Here is a 22,473-nt window from a genome sequence, read left to right on the forward strand (position 1 = left end):
GGGCTCTTAGGATTTCTGATGAAAAGAGCCTCAATAAGGAGAAGGCTCATCTCCTTAATGTTTTTTCCAATAATGGTGATAGTAGGCACCTCGGTGAGAAAGCTTTCCTCAAAGCCAGCAAGAATTCATTGGACAAGGAAGACTCTAAAGAGCATGTCTCAGGGGTTCATATCCCTTTCATCCAAGGGATGACTGATAATATTGTTATAATTCTCAGGAAGCATAATGTTCCCTCCACCTTTAGACCCCTTAACACCATACATAACTCCCTCAGATCGATAAAAGATCCGATTGACCCTAAGGACATGAAAAGTGTCTATGTTATTCCTTGCTCCTGTGCAATGCCATATGTTGGTGAGACTAGTTGCCCTATTAACCAAAGGATTAATGAACACTCAACCAACATAAACCATAGGAGAACCCGGTCTTTCGCCCTGGCTGAACATGTGGAGAAGACAAAGCACCATATATGTATTGAGGAAGCCCATGTCATCGCCAAGGTGGCGCATTTCCATCACTGTAAATTTAGGGAAGCTATAGAAATCTAAAGAAGACTGAGAAACCTCAATAGGGATGACAGGTGAAAGATTAGTAGTTGTTGGATCCCTACCCTCTCTTCCTAGCTACCTCCCCATTTTTCCCTTCCTCTCCCCCCGTCCCCGGCTCGGTTTCCTTGTTTTTCCCCCTCCTTGCCTTGACTTCTTTGATCATTGTGATTTTTCCCTTCTTGTCTCTCTATTCTCCTTCACTCCCTATATATATATATATATATATATATATATATATATATATATATATATATATATATCTTTTTATAATTAGGTTTGTTTTATTTACAGATAGGCAGATTAATAGGTTTAGCTCATGTGATTTTTTTTTTTTTAGAAACTAATTTGCATAATAAGTAATTAACTACTTATATATTTAATTCAGTAAATGATTTAAGGTTTTGTTTTGAGGATATAGATGTATTTAGTTCTCCATATATATATATATATCATTTTTTAGAACATTCATTTGTGTTTTTAAATAGGCTATTAATAAGACAGGGTCAGGGTCTTATGAGTTAATGTTTTTTTTTTAATAACTCATTCACTATTTACTTATTAAATTAGGAAGGTATATTTTTACATATCTTTCCTTACTATAATATTGATGTATATGTGTATTTCATAATTATCTCACAATATACGAAATCATTTAACTAGTATTCCTATTAGCAATTTTAAGTTAACCAAAAAACTAACTTCATGATTTATGAACAATTGATATATTTTTATTATAATTGAGCAACTAATTTTATTAATTTTCAAAAAATAAATAAAATAAAATTCAAATGCTAGTAATTTATATAACAATATTTTGATAATAATCATAACTTAATCATTTTTCCTCTCCCTCGGTCCAGTCAATTTGGCCTGTCAAATTTAACCGTTTCTTTGTCAAAATAGTTGTTTCCTAGTCAAATATAGTCGTTGCAATATCTGCCCTCCCTATTTAAACTCTAGCCATGGTCTGGTTCTTCAACTTGTGGTGACGATGAACCACACTCGTTGGTTCGAAACACATCCACAAAAATACTATAATATGATCTCCCAAGAAAAATCTTCTCATTAAACTTATGGATCACAGAAGCTTAAATTCAACAATAATAAAATTGTAAAATGAATTGTATGAATATTTGTTTAACCTTTTTTACTAATTTTTTAAATATAATTAAACATTTTTTGGTAAATAATATATATATATATATATAATTGACATTGAAGAGAATGGAAAAAAGTTAATAATTATTTATTTAATATTGAATGATGACAACCTTTTTATATAATGCTCATATTATAGTACACATATCATGTTATTAGAGTATAGATTGATATAATGAGAGTTGTACAAATTGTACACATGTTATTCTTACATTTTTTTTTAATTTATATTTTTTAAAATTAGTTTTTTGTAAATTAAAAATAAAACCCATAAAAATTGTCTATTCAATACTTTGCACCAATGAGAAAATGGAAGTTTTGAATTTAATTACAAACGATTCGTGTTTATTTTTCAAATTATTCATATTTATTGTATATGGTAATTAGTGATATGGTACCTATTAATTAATAATAGACTACACAAAAGTCAATTCTTGTGATCATTACACAATAAGAGAGAGACATTTCAACCAATCATATTTGAGATAAATAGAAATAAATTTTATTTAAAAATAATAAATTTAATTTATAATGTTAAACTTGGAATAGATTTTAAATTTTTTTAGTCAATGAAAAACTAAATACGTGATAGTAAGTCAATGCAAAACTGAATACATTATATCTTGGAGCCAAAAGGATAATCACAATATCAATAATGCTGCTCTGTTTCAGCATCGTTTTCCTTTGTCAAACAAAACATTTTTGGAAAAATCAAAATGTTCGGAACAAAAAGAAAGGTTCAAATAATCACTCTAATATTTTTAAATTTTTTTATAACAATGATATGAACTTCATACTATAAAAAATTAAAAATTCAATAAAATTTGATATGCATCACATAATTGTGATACATTTTATTATTAATATTTTAAAAATCCATACGAAATAGATAAAATTAAAATTTTATTTTAAATTATTGTTACTATAAATTAATAAAACAAAAATTATTCAAAAATTGATTAATCAATTTAATATCTTTTAATTTTACTGGTTAGTGTATTTTTTTCCTTTTCTGATAAAGTGATTATGAAGTTCATAGCTACATAAAATAAAAAATTGGTTTAAAAAATGATATGCATCAAAATAATTGTGATATTTTATATTATTAAAATAAAAACAAAAATTATTAAAATAAAAACAAATTAATTAATAATTGTAATTATAATTATTATTAATTAAAAAAATAAAAATCGGTTAATTACCAAAATTAATATTAGAGTTTATAACCAAGTTTTTATAATGAAAGTGACTCCATATATTATGATAAATATATTAAAAATCTAATATAGTATTTATAAGAAGAATTTAAATGAAATAATTATCTTTTTCTTACTATATTATATAAGGAGTAATATTATTAAATATAAAAATTGAAAAGGTAGATAAACCAAAAAAATATATCAAAAATAAAATTGTTATATTAATATATACACAGATGATAAAGAAATTTTTAAATAAATAAAAAACAATCGTTGGCAAATAAATAAAACTCAATAATTATATGTCATAAATTCTTAGATTGCTATATTAATATATATAGATGCATATGGATAAAGATTTTTTAAATAAATAAAAAGCAATATTTCTAAAATAAATAATACTCAATAATTATATGTCATAAATTTTTATGATATTTTTAAAATTTTATATTTTGTTTTTTTGGCAAGACTTAGGATCGATCACCATTTTCAACTTGTTAGGCCAATATGTCTCTCAAGAATAAAACTAAAGTGGAGGGGAAATTAAACTCACTAATTACCACTCAAGCTATTGTTTTTTGACAACTCTTTTTTCTGTAGTCGATAAACCATCTTTTATTAATTCATTAAAAGATTATAGTTGAGAGACACCAATACTCTTGCTCTCTCGGTGTCACTCCTTCTGGATTAAGCAAGAAATATAAAAATTGAGAGAATACTTCCAAAATTTACATAATAACCATAAGAAAAATGACCACAAAACCCAAAACACCAGATGCATCTGGAGTTATAACATCCCTGTGTACATGAAACTACAAATGATAAAGGCTACCCTAAACTTGATCAAGATGATCATTTATGCACCATTGAATCCTTCTAAGCAAAACCAAGTGGTCGAGAATGTCCCACTTACTTGGTTGTAGGTCATTCATAGATGTTATCATTCTGTTATGGATCTCATGACGACGTTGTTGTCCTAATTCTTCTAAAAGTGCAGTGATGTGACACATTTGTAGGTCCAAAGAATCCATGGAGGGTGGTAGGTCTACTCAACCGGGAGAAGCAACCTAGTCTTGAGCTAACTCACCATCGAACGCTACCTCTATGCCCCCATCACCATCCACATCCCCCGCGGAACCACTGCAATTCACCCATTAGCCACAAGTTCCTAGCACCTGTCGAGCCTGCCCTCGTTGCCCAAGCATTGTAACATATGCAAAAAACCAACAAGACCTAGGACTAGTACTTGCCCAAGCACGAGGGACTATCACAATTGCCTGATTTCCATATGGCACAATGAGAAGGCCTCCAAGAATTACCCATCTAGCCCCCATGGTGAAAATCACCTCTCACTTATAACACATGAAACACCTTTGACTACACTGTCTGAAGCGGCCAAGGGAGAGTGACTCCAGAAAACAAAAGAGCCACCCCAGTACTCCAAACTCCATGCCCGTACCCATAGTGACCAAGGTTCAAAAAAACATGCTAATTACCACTATCAACTTGACAATTCTTGAAAATTTTCATAGTTTCCAGGGTAGAGGGGACTGAATTAAAATAAAATCAACCCACTCAAGCTTCTCGTGGGAGAAAATCTCTGAAATCTAGTGGCCCAAGAAAAAGGACTTACTAGGAAGGCATTAACAGTACCCAAGTCACCTTGTCTTGGAAAGAAGTGAGCCGAACCAGTGAAGAACCCTCCCACACTAGCACTAACCAGAAATAGGAAAAATTCTCGTGGAACCTTTCTCTAGGATCCTAAACCCTATGAATTGGTGTCTCAATGGAGCTACACTACAAATCCCAAGAGCCAACTATAGACATAATTGTAGAGCTCATGAGACTCAAGAGCGTGCACAAGTTGGTATCCTTTACTTACTCAACATTGTTCTCACCAACCTTGCAATTTCACATATCCTAAAACCATAATTGATGGAGCTGAATCGTCATCCAATTTATGTATAAAACAATGAGCATATCAAAGCTTTAGAGCGTCCACTAACAACTATCCTTGGTGTCACCCTTGTATCTGTCAATTTTAAAATAGGAGGGTGAAACCCACTCCTTTCACACAAAAAATCCATGCTCCTACACCCCCATCAAGGTCTCCTTATTGTTATCTACAATTCTCCTTAATTGATCCATCCAGTTGGAGGGTAACAAGGGTAGCCAACCTTGGGGGAGTGAGACGCCTATGTCCTGACTCTCCTAGTTCACGATCAATTTCATTGCCTTATTCTCTGATCTCATCAATTCATTTGTGATAATGGTAGGGGAAGAAAGCACCGAGGAATGAATTTTATGGATCAAAACACCTAGGCACTATCTCTTTATGACTTTCTTATAATAACCCTCCTCACGTGCTAGAATCAGAACTCACTTGAGAGTTGTAAAATTTTCCAGATTATTTATTATATTGCTATAATACCCAACATAGAAATGAAGGGATCTGCCTCTGTCATCCTCAGGTAGTCCACCATACCTTACTAGCATTGGATATCCTTTAGACACTCCATCAAATTTAAATTTTACAAAACATTGGGGGGAAAGGGAAAAAAATCAAAGATTACTTCTCTAATCCACATAGTTGTCATACTAGATTAGGAGCTAACAAATTTTGTAATGTTTCCAGGTCATTCAAGATTTGAACCTAGACCCCTTCTACCTTCTAGTCCTCGTTTGCCACTTTTTCGAGAATTGTTTCCCTAATATTCATCTTCATTCTCTGCCACACTTCATCCTTGGTGCTCCTACAATTCTTAAAGATAATTATTTCGCACTCCTTCCAAACATTCCATAGTAAAAATCCTAGAGCTAACACCTAGGCCATATTAACAATTGGGTTTTTTAAGAGAGTGGTTTACCATAATTCAAATCTTTCCCAAAGATTATTGTAGGACCTATCAAGGTGAACCAATAGGGATTTGATCTGGATCCACAAAATTTCCATTCAGAGGCAAGTGTTGAGTAAATTTTCCATGCTTTCTTATCTCTTTTAATAGATTAGGCGCCATGATAGCCCTTCAATTCCTTTGCATGGCAAGAGGTCCCAAGTTAGCATTATTAGATATCTAATCAACTAGAGAAAACTTGTAACCTTCAACCACAATTTCCCCCTCCCCAAACATTTCACAAGTGCACTTCCTTTGGGATATTTTTGTGATTTTCCATAAGGTTGTAGGAATCCTTTATAGTTAACATACCTTGAGTTTTGTATCCCCATCTCAGCCTGTCCCCATCCCGCACCACCTAGATTTTCCTTTCCTTAAGGATTTCTTCCATATTTTTTCATTCCTATTAGGTGTTGTCATGGTTTCAATCATCTTGATTCTTCCACTATATCCACTTCTCCTTAGTAGCAATGACCTTCCAAAAATCCATTATGACTGTAACCCCTATCATTATAGTGTTCTCTTTAATACTTCATAGATCCTTATGACTCTCCATCCATGGAAATTGTTTCCAAGATTCTTCCCAAAATATGTTCGTACTCCCATTTATGATCTCCTAAAACATGTGATCTTGGATGAGTGTTCTTTGTGCCATTACCAAATTCAAAATCAAATACCCCACCAAGAAGTCTTGATGCCTCGCTATCTCTTCTTGCTCAGTCACCAGAAAATATTGCCTTTGCCATATTTTTCTCCAAAATTCTCGACCTCCTGAAGCCAATTCCACCATAATTTAGCACCATAAATTTGTTAATCATTTCAGGATCTCTCAACCCTAAGTCTCTACCTTTTTTTAGCATGCAGGCCTTCTCCCATGCGACTAAAGTCAACTTTATGGTCTATTGACCCCCTTGCCACAAAAAAAATTGAAAGCTTGACAAAATGTCTTTATAAACAACTTTTGGATTAGGGAGTATGGAAAATTTATAAACTGGAAGAGCTTGTAGCACCACTCTTAGGAAAAATAGGTGCATCAAGAGATTTAATGTTATGAATGTCTAGTTAGACAACTTGTGTCATATCTTTTCCTTAATATGAGACCATAGGGAGACCTTTAAGTAGTTGGCTGTTAGGGGGATGCCATGGTACTTGGTTGGTAAAGTTCTGATTTGAAACCCCATAATTCTTGTTAGGTTCCTTTGAACTATCCTATTCGTGTTGAAGAAGTACATACATAATTTATCTCCATTAATTGGGATACTAGAGGCTTCCTAAAATTTTATAAGGATATGGTTCAATGTCCTTATCTCTTGGATCAATGGTTCCCCAAATAACATAATGCCTTCCAAATATTGTTGATGTGATATAGGCAGGTCCTACCTCCATAATTGAAAGCCCTTAACAATGCCCTGTTTGACTGTCACTTTGATATATCAACCCAAACCTTTAATGACTAGAATGGAGATAAATGGGTACAACGGATCACCTTGATGAAGGCCTCATAAGACCCTAAAGGTCCGCGATGGCGATCCATCAATTGGGATGGAGAAGTAAGGGGATGATATCAGGATTTGGATCAAATGAATCCACTCAAGAGAAAACCCATAGGCGGCCATAATACTGAGAAGATACTCCCAATTAAGTCTACCATAATCTTTGGAGAGATCCAACTTGATCACCATCCCTAACTTTCCATTCCTCTTGAGCGAGTGAACAACTTCATGGGAAGTGATAAGTCCATCCTAGATTTGGCACTCTTTAGTGAAACCATATTGCTATGGATCAATGAGGTGTTTTAGTAGTGGTTTAATCCTCTTAACTATGACAAAATAAATGGTATTATATATCACGTTGCACATAATGATTGGCCTAAAGCCAATAGCTTCCCTATATTGACTAATTTTGGCAATCAAAGTGAGGAAAGTAGTGTTCAAACCCACACCTGTTCGGAGCTTCATGATTCCTCTAGTACAACATTCAACTCTTTACTAATAAATGATCAACATACCTTGAAGAAGTTGGTGGTGAACCCATCTAGACTTGCGGCTTTGTTGTTGGACACCTCTTTGATTACTTCCTCCACCTCAGAGAAGGAAATAAGGAAATTTCCCTCATGGGTGTCACATTCTACTCTTGGTTGACCAGTTTCAGGATGTATTCAATAATTTTAGATATGGCTTCACCTCTATCTCCATGATTCTTAGAGAGGAGATCTTTATAGAATGATACTAGCTCCTCCTTTATGTCCCCATGCTCAACAAGTGATGTGCCATCACTAGAATTTAGGGAGTAAATATAATTGTGGTGTCTATGCTTATCAGGGATTTATGGAAGAAGGATGTATTTTCTTCACCTTCATGGATTCATTGCACTATTGTTTTCTCTAGCGAAAAGATCATTATTAATAAATTTAGGTCAATTAATATATCATTATTAACTATTATATACATTTCTAATTGCTAGTTGTTTTAGATTTTTAGGTTTTAGCTTTTTTGTTCTGATGGTTAGGTTTCTCATCCATCCAATTTTTTCATCCTCTTTTTTCTTTATATTTATACATCTCCCCTTCCTTCTCTCATGCATTATGTCCTCATCATGGGTACATTTTGGACTCCAAATGTCAACTAAAAATGATTATTATTAATCAACTTCTAGACTTTATTTCTTCAGGTTCTAACCACCACATAAACTTACAAACAATAAAACATTTTTTCTAATAAATAAAATTTAATTAAAATATATTAAAAATTTTCACAATACTACTTAAAATAATTCATATTAAATACTTTTAATTTTATTTTCTAAATATTTTTTAAAAAATTATAAATTAAAAAAAAAAAGTAGTGATATATTTAAAATAGAATAATAAAAAATAAAAGTCTATATTTAATTCATAAGAATATTTATTTAATAAAATAAATTTTATTAATATTTGAAAATTTTATTAAAAATATATATTTTTATAAATTATTAGTAACATTTTATTATATTTAATTTTTTATTTTTTGTTATTGTTGTTGTAAGTTTGGGAGGAATACATCTTCATCATGTCCAACATATCATCCTATCAAAACAAGAAATTAAACTCCCTTAAACTTGTTGTTTAAATCCCCTAAAAATATAATGTAGAATTTCTATATGTTTTTAAAAATAATATATAAAATAAATTTATTAATTATCATTTTAACTAAAAACTTATACAAATGAAAATAATAAACTCAAAAACTTAATCAAAATATTCCACAAACCAAATTAATCTATAAAATCATCATCATTTAAATTAATAAATATAATAAAATTATCATTTTATTATTTATATTAATAAATCATTTAAATTATCAATACAAATTTATATCGATATAGAAATAATCTACATTTTATATATGAAAATATATAAAAATAAGGAAAACAAATTCCACAAATTTAAAAAAAAAAAAAAAAAACTAAAATGGTTTGCAACCCATTTATTTGAAATATTACATTATGATAATGGAAAATTGAATTTTTTTATATTAATTTAAAATTATAGGTACTAATTATAAATTTAATTTAAAATAATAAATTTTAAAAATACAAATGATTCTAGGAATGTTAGGTAGATTCATGTATTTCTAATAGTATGTTTTTCCATAATGAATTTTGCTTCTCTGCCATTTTAATTCTTAAAAACAAATTACAAATATTATAGTCCTTTCAACGCAGAATTCCAAAAAAGCTACTTGCACGCGCAATTCCTTCTTTGTCACTTAACAATGATTCACCTAGTGTACAAATACTTATTTTTTTCGCGTGGACGCGGAATAAAAAGAAAATTCTTTGACCGTTACTTGGTTCTGAATCGTGATGATGGATCTGCATACCCGTAGAGGAGAGTAAAGACGCACCTAGTGTACAAATATTATATATTTTTCGAAACATGCGATTGGTATAAATAAAGATTATGTTAAAAATAATAATTTATCATAGGGTGATGATAATTTAGTTTTTTATTTATTAATTTTTAATGTTTCATATTATTAAAATAAATTAGTAATAGTTTTATATAATCAAATTTAATAGAGCTATTTAATTTTGAGAGCTAATTCATAAAATATATTACTAAATGGTCACCATCATCACATTTAATAGAGTTACTTAATTGTGAAATTCTAACATTTATATATTGATTATGCTAGAGTTTTTAAAATTATTAAATTTTTTTAAACAATATTGTTATTCTACAGTTTTTAAAATTATTAATTTTTTTTAAACAAAGCAGAAATTGAAGATATTTTAGATATTAAGAATATCACAATGATAATATATGAGAATATATATTGTTTTGATTTATATGGATGATTGAAAAAATAAATAAAATGTCATAATCTTTAATATTAGTGAGAAAATAAGAATGATAACATATGAGAATATATATTGTTTTAATTTATATGAATGATTAAAATAGATAAAATGTCATGATTTTTAATATTAGTGAGAAAATAGGGTTGATATATGTATTGATAATTTATTAGTCAAGTATAAATTATATGGTTTATATGAGATTTAGTTAAAGAAGGGTTAAGATTGGAAACTAATTATGTAGGTTGCAATGTCCCCATAAACATTTAAATTAAAAACAAAATATTTTCTTTGTCATCTTCATACATAATAATAATAATAATAAGTCATATTAAACTTTAGTTAATAAAATTTATCCTTATTATTTTATTTTAATAATACAATATATATTTCATAATTATTATTATAAAAAAATAAAAAATTATGAATAATAAAATTTGAAAAGTAAAATTATAATAGAAAAATCCATTACTATCATAAAGCAAGGATAAAAATTTCATTTAGTTATACAAAAATATAAATTAATTTCAATGATAATGACTGTTCATATTAATCTATTATTTAACTTATTTAACCCACATGGTAGCACTAATATTAGCCAGCTAGTTTTATTTATGTTTTATCTTTATAAATAGCCCTTAAAATAATTGAAACAAACTATACTTTTTTCCACCGACCGAAATGAAGGTAAGGAAAACTCCAATGTTTCTCGTGGAAATGAAACAACATGGTAGGTAAAGGGAACGTCAGTGACCAAAAAGAGCTGAAATAGGTTACAAAAATGTTCAGAAATGCCTTGCAGCAACTAGAGTGCTATATAGTTTCCATATGGAACAGTAAATGTTAAGGTGAACTGTGAAACCAAACATAGTTAATGAGTTGTATGGGATTTGTAACACTTTAGGTTACTTGAAAGAATTAATGTGGTTATTAAGTTTTTTTTATTTCTTGTTGTATTATTTTTTTTACATTATGATAATGACTAGGTTGGAAGACTACATTACAATTTCTTACCTAATTAATGAGTAATTAGGTGTTCAGACATGTTAATAAAAAAATAAATTGTTTGCAATAGTTAAGAGAAACAGTTAAATCCAAAAGGAAAATATAGAGGGGAAAATAATGGAGAAAGGCTATCTTGGAGCTGGGTGGAATAAATGAGTGGGAAGCCACTCAAATACAATAAAAAAACAGATAATGAGACCTCAGGTACCTGACTGTATCTGGATATAATCCAGTTGTAAAAGAGCGAAAGTGTTCGAAGAAAAGTTACCGAACTGTAGTTGGATATAGTCTAGTTGTGAAAGAGAGCAGTTGGTCGTGAGAATTGGGGAGGCAACTTTTTGCATGTGATTTCCCAGCATGATATTGTTCCTCGGATGCTCCTTGCACCGGTTGAATCCATTGCTGAGCCTTTGACTGCTATCTTGCCGTATTGGCATGGCAAAGTCGCTGATGTTTCTATTGAAGATGCTTGTAGGACTCTTCTTAAAAGTGTCCTGCAGTATACTGCTACAGTGGCATACTATGGAGTTGATTCAAGGGGATCAGATGGGGTTATAAAGAGAAGCCCATACAAACCTTTTGGTACTTGTATGTTTTGCTCAAACCATGGCGCAGCTTGTATTGAGAATTCTGAGACCGTTTTGATGATGCTTCATTTGACAATGCAGAGCCATGAAAAGCTTTCTGATATTATTGTACAGGACTGGTTTTCAGAGCATATAGGATATGGTTCTGTTTTGAAACATGTCATAGAAAACTCCATAAGTGGTAAAAGATTTGCCAATTCTGATTCCAAATCCTCTTACGAGATGGGAATCTCAGTGCAATTAGAAGCTATTGGTTTTGAAGCTCAGGTAATACCCAAAATTCCTTTTTGATTAACATTTGAAAGAACAAAAAAATGTAATGTGTTTTTTTATATCAGTAAATATGTCTAAAATGTATGAGAAGTATAAAAGTACAGCTAGAATAGCTAGAATGGGCTTACTGGTTATGAACATGTGTTTTGTTGTATGACTTTGTACGTTTAAATCCAAAAAGAATTTAAATCCATTAACTTTAGTAGTCAAGTGAGTGCAAAGTTGGATACGATGATATTATTGGGCCTCATTTGATATTAGTAAAGCCACAAATTCACACAAAGGGATCCCCCACCATGGCTGTAGAGCACCTCCCTTCTCGAGATGGAACAACATTCCAATCTAATGAATTACAGGTCTTTATTGTGAACGCTGTGGTTCTTAGGCTGGCCTTTTCAGCTTTCTTCATGCTAGTTTATTATTGTATAAGATCTGATATAAGATTTTACTGTAGCGTTGTATTGATCTTCCCTGCTGCTCTTTTGAATTTTATTTTCAGGCACAGTAATCCTTGTTTGAAATGTTGTTGAATTGGTGATCATAACTTTGTGCAGAATGATCATGCACAGCTTGCCCTACGAAAAGCTGGAGAAACTGAAAACAGGTATAACACAAATGTTGATAGGCTAGCTATTGAGTTAAGCCTGAACCAAAGTCTTATGGCAGAGATTGAATGGTATAAAGAGGGTTGTGAGAAGAACGGTGGCATCGGATATTATGATACCTTCAAGGGACTTGACAAGAGGGATATCGATGCTAATTTGCGTAGGCAAAGGCTTGGCGGGTTTTGGGATGATATTATTGAAAAATGGGAGGCTCATGAGTTGCCAAGTGATTTCGAATCCCAAAATAAGTGGATAAATGCTGGCAATACATATAGAAAACTGGTAGAGCCTCTGGATATTGCATATTATTATCGCAATAACAGCAATGGCAACTATCTTTCAGATGGAAGACACAATCGCCATAAAGTTCTTCAGAAATGGATGGAAGCGAAAGAAAAAGCTCGCGGTTCAAAAGGTCAACGACCCCGCACAAAGCGTACATCCCTCACCCCGGACTCGTGCCTTTGGGCACATGTAGAAGAGGCTTGGAAAGACCTGGAAAATCTAAAACAAGGCCAACACGAAAGCCTACAAAAGCTTGAAAAGTTTGAAGAGTATGTAACAAAGATGGAAAACGATCTCAGCATTTCTCGAGATGTTTTCTTCCAAGGAAGCAGCTTCATGATGTGGTGGGAAGAATGGAAAGAGTATAAGAAAAATCAATCCCCTGATTGGAGCTCTCCTTTATGTCAGAAAATGGAAACGTTGCAGGTTATTTGAATGGAAAAGCTGTTTAGAACATGATCTTCCCCTGAATGGAGCTCTCCTTTATGTCAGATAATGGGAAAGTTTCAAAGTTGCAGGTTATCTGAATGAAAAAAAACATGATCTTCCGGTTAGGTTGCTTGTATTGTTTTCGAGATTCAAGGAAGAGGGTCTTCTGCTAATTAGATTGCTTGTTTTGCTTTAGATATGCAATTTCTGTTTCTACCTCCAACTAAAAGACATTTTCCAATGAGGTTGCTTCTTCTCTCAAGAAGAGGAGCTTCTCCCAATAGCTTTATTTTTGAATAACTGTAATATTTTGATTTTTATGTGTATTTTGCTTCTCACTTTCCAAGAAGAATTGAACTTTTTCCTCTGTAGCAATCCTGATGTTTCATAAATGTGCGTCCTCATGTTTGAGTAAAAACACTCCGGCCATTGGATATACTTATAGTTACAATATAAAGTTTGTTTATATATATATGTTGATGTTGAAAAAATGAGATAGTTGAACATAGAGGATTTTTCTTCAATAAATTATTGATAATTTTTTATCAAATTAATAGTTTTTTTTATAATAGAAGACAAGTTTAGGAGGTGAGATTTTAAGGGAAATCATAGAATATTATATCAACAAATTATTTTTTAGTTTTGGTTAATAAGTATGTTTATTTTGGAACAGATTTACATAATTTTAAATTAATTATCAATAATGATTAAATAGATGGTAGGGATTTAATTTCTACAAAATATTCTAAAATATTTTATCTCTAATGTAGTTATGTTTTTTTTTTGCCAATGTATTTAAATTGGTTAATTAAAAAATGTCATATATTAACCAGTCTTATATGAAATGAATTGTGGTTTTTTGGGCATGTGGTAATAATAACCCATGGTATTTTAAAAAGTAAGAACATCCATGATAAAGCAGGTTAAATATGCATGGTTAAGAATCTTGTTCCATGTCTGTTTTGCTTTTTGTTTTTTGTTTGTTTGTTCCATGTTTGTTTTGCTTTTTTATTTTTGTTTGTTTGTTCTATGTTTGTTTTTTTGTTAGTGACCAGAGAAACGGCAATTGGTTAGTATTGACATCGGCTGGTTTCATACTCTTGTCATACTCTTGTGACATAGGGTCCACTTCTACTCTACCACTATAACCCTTATGTGCCTACATATGCCCCTTTTGCAAACACATGTAATTTAGGAGGATTTGAACTTCAAACCTCCTAGTGCATAACACTTCATTTTCATGGCCATAACTATTCTCTAGGGGCTTTCCATTTTTTTTTAAATGTACATATAACTTATATTTCTTTTTAATAATAATAATAACAAAAGCCATATGATGGCAATATCACTGCCTTTGCTTTTTGGACATTGCTACCAAGTGGTTTTTATTATATATATATATATATATATATATATATATATATATATATATATATATATATATATATATATATATAAAATTGTATATATATTATAATTATATTTTAATAATAACGTGTATAGGTACAATATAATTTTTATGATTTTATATTCATCCAGATTTAATTTTGTGTGGAGGGTGTTTTATTCACCATTTTATTAAACAATATTAATTATATTATTAAAAGGTTCTTCAATATGTAGAGTTTAAATTAATTTATAAAATATATTGAGTTGATATGGTAAACACTCAATTAATGGAAAAAATAAAATTACATAACAATTTACAGTCGCCCTTCTAAAAATGTTCACTAAACATAAACAATTGGATTCGCAAATAAAATATCTAACAGGAGTAAAATGTAACAGACAAAAGAAGCCATTGGACACCATGAGATCATAATAAGCAACAAATAACAAGGAATATTAAGACACCCCAACACAATCTTATGTCAGAAGTGCATCAAATCATAATTTAATATATCATTCCACGTTAACTTAGGCATTCCAGTGCAACACATCTTAGAATTGTCATGATGGAATGAAAAGTAGCAGCTGAAAAATCCAGTCTCTACAAATAGAAGAAAAGGTACCAGTAAAAATAAGATGAAGTCTTGAAGGTACCAATAAAAAGAAAAAGGGACAAGAGCAAGATGGTAGGATGCAGAGATAGTTATATATTAGTTATCCAAAACAATGAAAAGAAAGAGAACACAAATTAAATTGAAAATAATTCGAATACAACATATTAACTTTCAAAGTCTGTTGAAACATGCATATCAATAAAAGCAATGAAAATGCATTGTCAATCATGAATTTTATCCCGAACTAAAGTTGAAATTCATCAATACACAACCTATAGAAATAGTCAAGCTCAAACCACTCAATCTATTCTAGTATTTTAATCTCCACCCTAAACACAACTTCAAAAGACATTTGCTGCATTTTTCTTAACATAATCATCTCCATCAAAGATTTTTGGTATCGACAATCAACCACACTAACTTTGTACATTGAGCTATCAAAATGATTGCCTCCAACAGTCAACAGTTCCAATGTTTTCTTCGCTTTACAAGTATTAATGAAATGTTTAAAAGGTTAAGGTTCTAGCTACGTCAGCATTACGTCAGTGCTGGAAAGCAAACAAATTCACAAGTAGCCCACCTACATTAAGACAATAAATGTTAGCCTTAGTTTTTTTTCAGAGAGAAAAGCATCATGGATTATATTAAGACAATAAATGTTAGCCTTAGTTACTAGCTATTAGGTTACATAAAGCTCCCACAACAAGAAAATAAGATATATAGAATTGCATTTCTACAAGATCTTTCCTTTGCCAAGGTGAGGATTCAATTACAAACTGTCTTGAGTTGCTTTTCCGCCTGCACAAATCCAATTATTACCTGCAACTCATCCAATTTCTTTGTATTGAAAAGCAACCAACTAGAGTGCAGATTTGGTTAGATTCAATGAAGTTCACTCTGTCATTTGTGTTATTACTTAGCAATGTCACCAAATAAACAATAAAATCAACTAAAAGCTAATGCAAATCACATACTTCCTCACATATGTGTAACACCCTAAAATCAATGATTTCTATTCACAACATTTCCAACCATATCAAAAAAATTGTTGATAGAGCGACATTGCAACAAATAAGCATGATTATCAACCTACCTAAAAAGCTAATGACTGGTTCAGAAGGCGATCAAGTATGCTAAACTTGAGCATAATTTGATGCAAGCCAGAAATCAAACTAAACACATTAAGGGAAAGATATGCACACCTCAAAGGGGCAGAAGGGAAGATAATGAAAGAGCGAGAGTTTTTCTTTTTTTGCTACAAATAAATCTGACGGGTAGGGTAAACCAACAATGTGGGTCATAACTCATAAAAAAAAAAATTAATTGATATATAATACAAGATACAAACAACATACAACATAAGGTTAATGGAATATGAATCAAATCAAAAACCTTCGAGAAAGTGCTACGAGAAGAGCCTCAACGTGAACTCTAGGCTTGTGGTTGGGAGGAGAGACTTTCCAGAGGAATTTGGACTTATATATTGACAAGTTTAAATCAGATAAGTATCATAGATTTCATTTAGGAAAGGATAATATTAGATTATAGAAAGTTATTTTCTTACAAGAATCATGTAAATATTCATCAAAAGGGACAAACAATGATATACAATAATGCATAATAGTTAGCAAATAAAAAAACCATGCTTGCAACATTTCCTTTAATGAACAGTGCATATGAAGTAATGCATAATATCTAGCAAATAACGAAATCATGCTGGAAACATTTTCTTTGAAAAAGAGAGGATATACAATAATGCATAATAACTAACAAATAATGAAACCATGCATGAAGCATTTTATCTCCGTATCATATTGTTACCTCACGGAGTTAGGAGCTAGAGCAATAGTCCTTTTTTATTTACTTAAGAGAATGAAATACATTCTATAAACATTAACAAATGGAATAATAAAACCCTAAGGTGGAATTCCTCTCTCAATAAAGGGTGAGAATCATTATTTCAGTCAATTGTACTAAGAAAGCTTGAATAAACGAAGCAAGGAGAAGAAAATTCCTTAGTTGTTATTTAATCGGATAAATCAAAGCAGAAATCGAAAGATGAACTATCAAAGTATTCCAGAAAGACTGTAATAGAGTCGCATCCCATGTACTATCAAATAATCCTTCCATAAAGGTTGTAATAGAGCCAGAATCTATATATATTTTATTAACGTAAGCACATATATATCTAACGGAATAAACAAGCATAACCTCAACAGTCTACATAAATCACGTCACAACGTATCCAAACTGGAAGAAAAGCCAAAAGGCCCTCAAGTTCTTATTTCCTCGGGAGGTAAGTATTCCAGGGAATTTAAATTACATATAGACTTGCAAAAATAGCAATAGTCTTATGAGCCAAGAAGCCCCAAAAACCTATCTACATTTCAACTCTGGAAACAAAGAGCAACATTTTAGTCATTCACAGAGTCTTTCAAATAAAATAAGAAAGCAGTAAGTTTAGGCTAAAGTCTTCTACAAGACAAAATCTCCCACATGCAACCAAATCGAAAACATTCAAACTCATGGAACTCATGGTAGATATTTTCCAACCCGTGAATGGCCATGGAGAATATAAGTTCGCCTAATCTCTGGAGAAGTGGACATAATCATGAAAATACCATGACAGTAACAACATTTTACCTACAATTTGATTTACAGTTGTTCTCAGAACATTTTGGAAGAATGCTTGTCTTTTATTTAAATGATAAAGAATAATAATTGGAGAATGTCAACCTTACCTGATTTTGGAGAGCTCCATCTGTGGGCCATCCGTCTTCCTTGCACAGAAACAATTGATTGGTTAGAAAAACAGAAATAGGGAAAATTGTAAGAGAGATATTGCAAGACAAAAGGCTTACCTTCTTGAAACTGGTGTTGGAACCCACCACCCTTCACTGAACATGAGGAACCTCGTGCCAGTCCTCGCCATCGAGAGCCATTTGTTAACCCTTTGTTTCAACAAGAATTTAAAGAAACATCGAACATATTTAGTAATGGAGAACTGGAATGAAGGAGGGCAAGGGTTCTGGTTACCTCCCTACGAAGGATGGACTGACAGTGCCATTACTCGTGGACAAGGAGTTGCAGAAGCAACTAAGAAACTGGTAGTTGAAGTCGTTGCAAAGCAACTAATACCTCCAACTCTAGGTAGAAATTGACCTCCCCTTTGGCCGGAGATGGTGAGTTGGGTAGTTGGAAAAGCCCTAAACCCTTCTCACCGTCAGATCACCCCATCCAGATCAACAAAAAAATACCAGACCAGTTGTCACAGTCATATTTAACTAATGGACAGACACATGCAATACAGCATCCCAAAAGCAAGTTGTTTGGCTGAGCGTACAAAGGGTATTTAATCGAGACTCTGGTGATGGGCCTAATGCCTTGATGGAGGCCATGTGACCCATTAAAGTATGGCGGAGATAGATAGGCCAATTGTGTAACAATTAATAAGGTGTTTAATTAATAAATATGCCATAGAAGTCATCGTCCGCCTCCGTGGCATAATATTTAAGATTTGGTTTAAGTCGTAAGATTATGGTTTGTATTTTTTTTTATATATGTTCTGTATTATAGTTAAATGATGTTAAAAATGGTATCAAAGCTTAGGTTCATACACTGAGACTCTTTAGGGAATATATATATATATGTAATGAATGTGATTCTTTAATTTAACTAAGTAAATATGTATATGAAGAGAGAGACCGCCTCAACTCAAGAAGGGGCAAAATGCAGATGAACCTAGGACCTCCCATTCTACCAGAGACAATCTATGTGAATGCTAACCCTGACATTTGGATATAGCTCGACGTGGAATCTCGTCAAGCTGATGCAGTTTTACTCAAAATTGTTCAGCAGCCGCATGTTGACATGAAAAATTTAAGAATAGACAAAGAATGACTACGTTTAGAAAAGGAGAAAATTCTTAGAAGTCTGTCCAATTGATAGAATCAACGACATCCAGACCCTAGTGCTGAATACAAGGAGAAGACCGTAACGACCCAACATGGAGAGGAAAATGCTGAGTTAGCATAAAAACATGGGGAATATGAATAAGGATGCCTAGACAATGTTTCTGACCAACACAAGACAAAAAGACAGAAATTTGAATTACAAGGAGAATTTAAAAATATTAAACCATCACTCTTTAAAGGGGAATCTGAAGAGGCAGTGGGAGCATTGTTAATTGATATGGGCAAATATTTTCAGATGTATGAGTACACCGATAAACTGAAGCCACGATTGAGATTTTATTAGCTAAGGGGTAAGGCTAACTTTTGGTGGGAAGAAATCAAAACAGTGAGGAAAATTGATGAAGAGCAGGTTGCATGGAATGAATTCCAAAATAATTTCAAAGACAAGTATCTAACTGGACGTTATTATGACAAAAAAGCAAAAGAATTTCACGAGTTAAGATTGGTAACCTTAACCATGGATGAATATGTGACATGATTTGCTTCCTTGCTATGCTATGTGCCTTATATGCAAGAGGAAAAGGCCAAAATTCAATGCTTCATTAGTAGCCTACCCAATTTTATGAAGGAGAAGCTAGAGTTTGACTACCCCAAAACAATGGATGATGTCGTGTGGAAAGCCCACATCGGCTACCAGCAAATGAAACAAAAAAATGAAGGACCTAAAGGAGGGCCGAATAGGAAAGGTAGAAGCCTGATCCCAAATAGACACCCAAAATTCTCTATTGGCAGAAATATACAGCAAAAACCCCTCAAAAAATTTCCCGCAAGGAATCAGCCTAAAGCTGCATATTCTCAAGAGAGACAGTTAGAGGGAGTTATCAAATTTGTTAATGACCAACAGTCAAAACTGTTGATGCAACATTGGGGATGCGGAGAACCCCACTATTACAAAAATTGTCCGCATAAGGCAAGAATGGAGCAACTATCAAATATGAAGGAAGCATCCATGGTTGGATAAGTGGTAAGGAGCATGCCCAAAATTAATGCTGCTCTCGATGATCATCAAGAAAAATATCAGCCCACCATGATCGAATGTGAAGGTATGATTACTAAGAAACCTGTCTCTGTTTTATTTGATCCCGATGCTAGCTTAAGCCATGTTAGTCCTAAGGTAATAGAAAAGTGTCAATTGCAGAGAAGGAAGTTTCCAAAACCATGGCCAGTTCAATTAGCCACCCAGACGAAAAGGAGGGTAATTGCCAAAACAGAACGTTTCTCATAACAATTTCAGGTCAACCGATTTATGTTGACCTCAATATACTTCCTTTGGGTTCTTATGAAATTTTAATCAGGATGGATTGGTTGGAAAACTGTTGGTCCCTAGTGGATTACAAATAGAAAGCTGTTAGTTTTCTCACTGAAACAGGCCAAAGGAAGGAACTCCAAGGAATCAAAACCAATACCAAGTTACGTCCTATCACTACTAGTCATCTAGGAAAATGTGTTAGGAAAGCCTGTAAAATATATGTTGTTCAGGTGGGATTTACAAACAACAAGAATAAAATGATCTCCTTGGAAAACATTCCTGTCATTCAGGAAATTGTTGATGTATTTCCTAAATCCATTATAGGATTACCACCAAAGCGTGATATTGATTTCAGCATCAAACTAATTCTCAGTACAGCCCCTATATCCAAGGCCCCTTATCACATGAGCATACCTGAGTTGACAGAACTCAAAATGTAGCTTCATGAGCTTTTGGATAAAAAGTACATCTACCCCAGTATGTCCCCTTGGGGACCCCCCGTACTATTTGTACGGAAGAAAGACAGAACCTTGAGATTATGTATCGATTATCGTAAGCTAAATAAGCTGACCATAAAAAATAAATATCCCTTACCACGTATTGATGATTTATTTGATCAAGTGAAAGGAGCCAAAGTATTTTGAAAAATCTATTTAACATTCGCCTAACACCAAATAAGGATAAAGGAGTAGGACATTTTCAAGACTGCATTCTGAACTCATTATGGTCATGTTGAAGCGTTGAAAATCATTGCTTCAACATGGGGAAAAACCACCCATTTCGGACCTTGGTTGGTAGCTCCTTTTCCATTTGGTGTGGTGGCTCCAATTGGGGATACTGGGACTAGTTTCCCAATCTAATTTATAATAGTGTTGATGGGGTGATATGTGATATTTTGGAGTAATATTTAAGCTAAAAGTAATCTAATCTGAACTAATAATCACATGCATTTTATCCTAATTTAAACACTATCTAATTATAACTATACCCAAGAATGAATTGAAGTATGTGATCTACAATAATGTCCAAAAGAAATTGATAATAAAGATCATTCAATTGCAGTGAGAAATGAATTCGTTTAACAATAATTGTTTTGTATAAAAAGTTATCTGAAATGATCGTGAAATATATATCGTATAGGAAGTTATTCATGTATTCAACATAAAATATAGGCCATCATCATAAAGAAGTGCAATAATGCTAACCAGGATTCAAACTTTCATACATAAACAACTTGAAGATAAATTATTGCTTGATACATAAGTAAAAAGAATTACGAGATAAAATTACCATTTATAATACATCCTATTCATGTGCTTCAACAATATTGATCTACTTTCAATCCATTCAACACAATCTAAGAGTACAAAAGTGCAATTTTAGTAGAAGATGCTAGATGAGATAAAAATAAATCATGTTCCATTAATTTCACCAAAACTTCATCAAAGGGACAGAAGTGCATGTTTTGAAGATTTTTTCTAATAAAATTTATGGACCCCTCTCTAAGTGAATGAGAGGGGTTTAAATACTAAACTATAAAACTAAAAATAGATTATTACAAAAATAGTTGAGGAGTTTTAAACGACCTTCCTCAAATTATGCAAAATAAAAATAAAAATAGAAATAAGCATGGTGACTAACTATTTTGCATTTAATCCTTTAGATTACAAATGTTCATCATGGGTTTGAGCTGTGTCAGTTGGCCGATTTCAGCTTTCAAATGCCTAGTGAACACGATGTCACTCAGTTCTGGCACCATTTTCTCCGTAGAAGTGGTTAGGCATCACAGGGTCATCCACTGGACATGAGGTTTCGCTAAATGTCACCAATATGCTTCCTAGTTTAACCTGGTCATTTGCCTAATTGCTTCTACTTTTTCTTCTATTGCCTGTCTCCACTGTAGCTCAAGCTGCTTTACATTAGGAA

The 22,473-nt window shown here is 32.2% G+C and overlaps 1 protein-coding gene across 1 annotated transcript; it reads left to right on the top strand.

The window, feature by feature from the left end:
- Positions 1 to 11,452: 11,452 nt before the first annotated feature.
- LOC149244179 (lipase-like PAD4) lies at positions 11,453 to 13,647 on the top strand. The gene is made up of 2 exons (XM_089374753.1): positions 11,453 to 11,996; positions 12,557 to 13,647. The coding sequence occupies exons 1-2, from the start codon at positions 11,517 to 11,519 to the stop codon at positions 13,325 to 13,327; spliced, it is 1,251 nt and encodes a 416-aa protein (XP_089230879.1). The 5' UTR covers positions 11,453 to 11,516; the 3' UTR covers positions 13,328 to 13,647.
- Positions 13,648 to 22,473: the final 8,826 nt, after the last annotated feature.

The sequence above is a fragment of the Pinus tabuliformis genome, chromosome 8 (assembly GCF_031772625.1).
Source record: "Pinus tabuliformis cultivar Carrire ecotype Pingquan chromosome 8, CPIR1, whole genome shotgun sequence".
NCBI lineage: Eukaryota > Viridiplantae > Streptophyta > Pinopsida > Pinales > Pinaceae > Pinus > Pinus tabuliformis.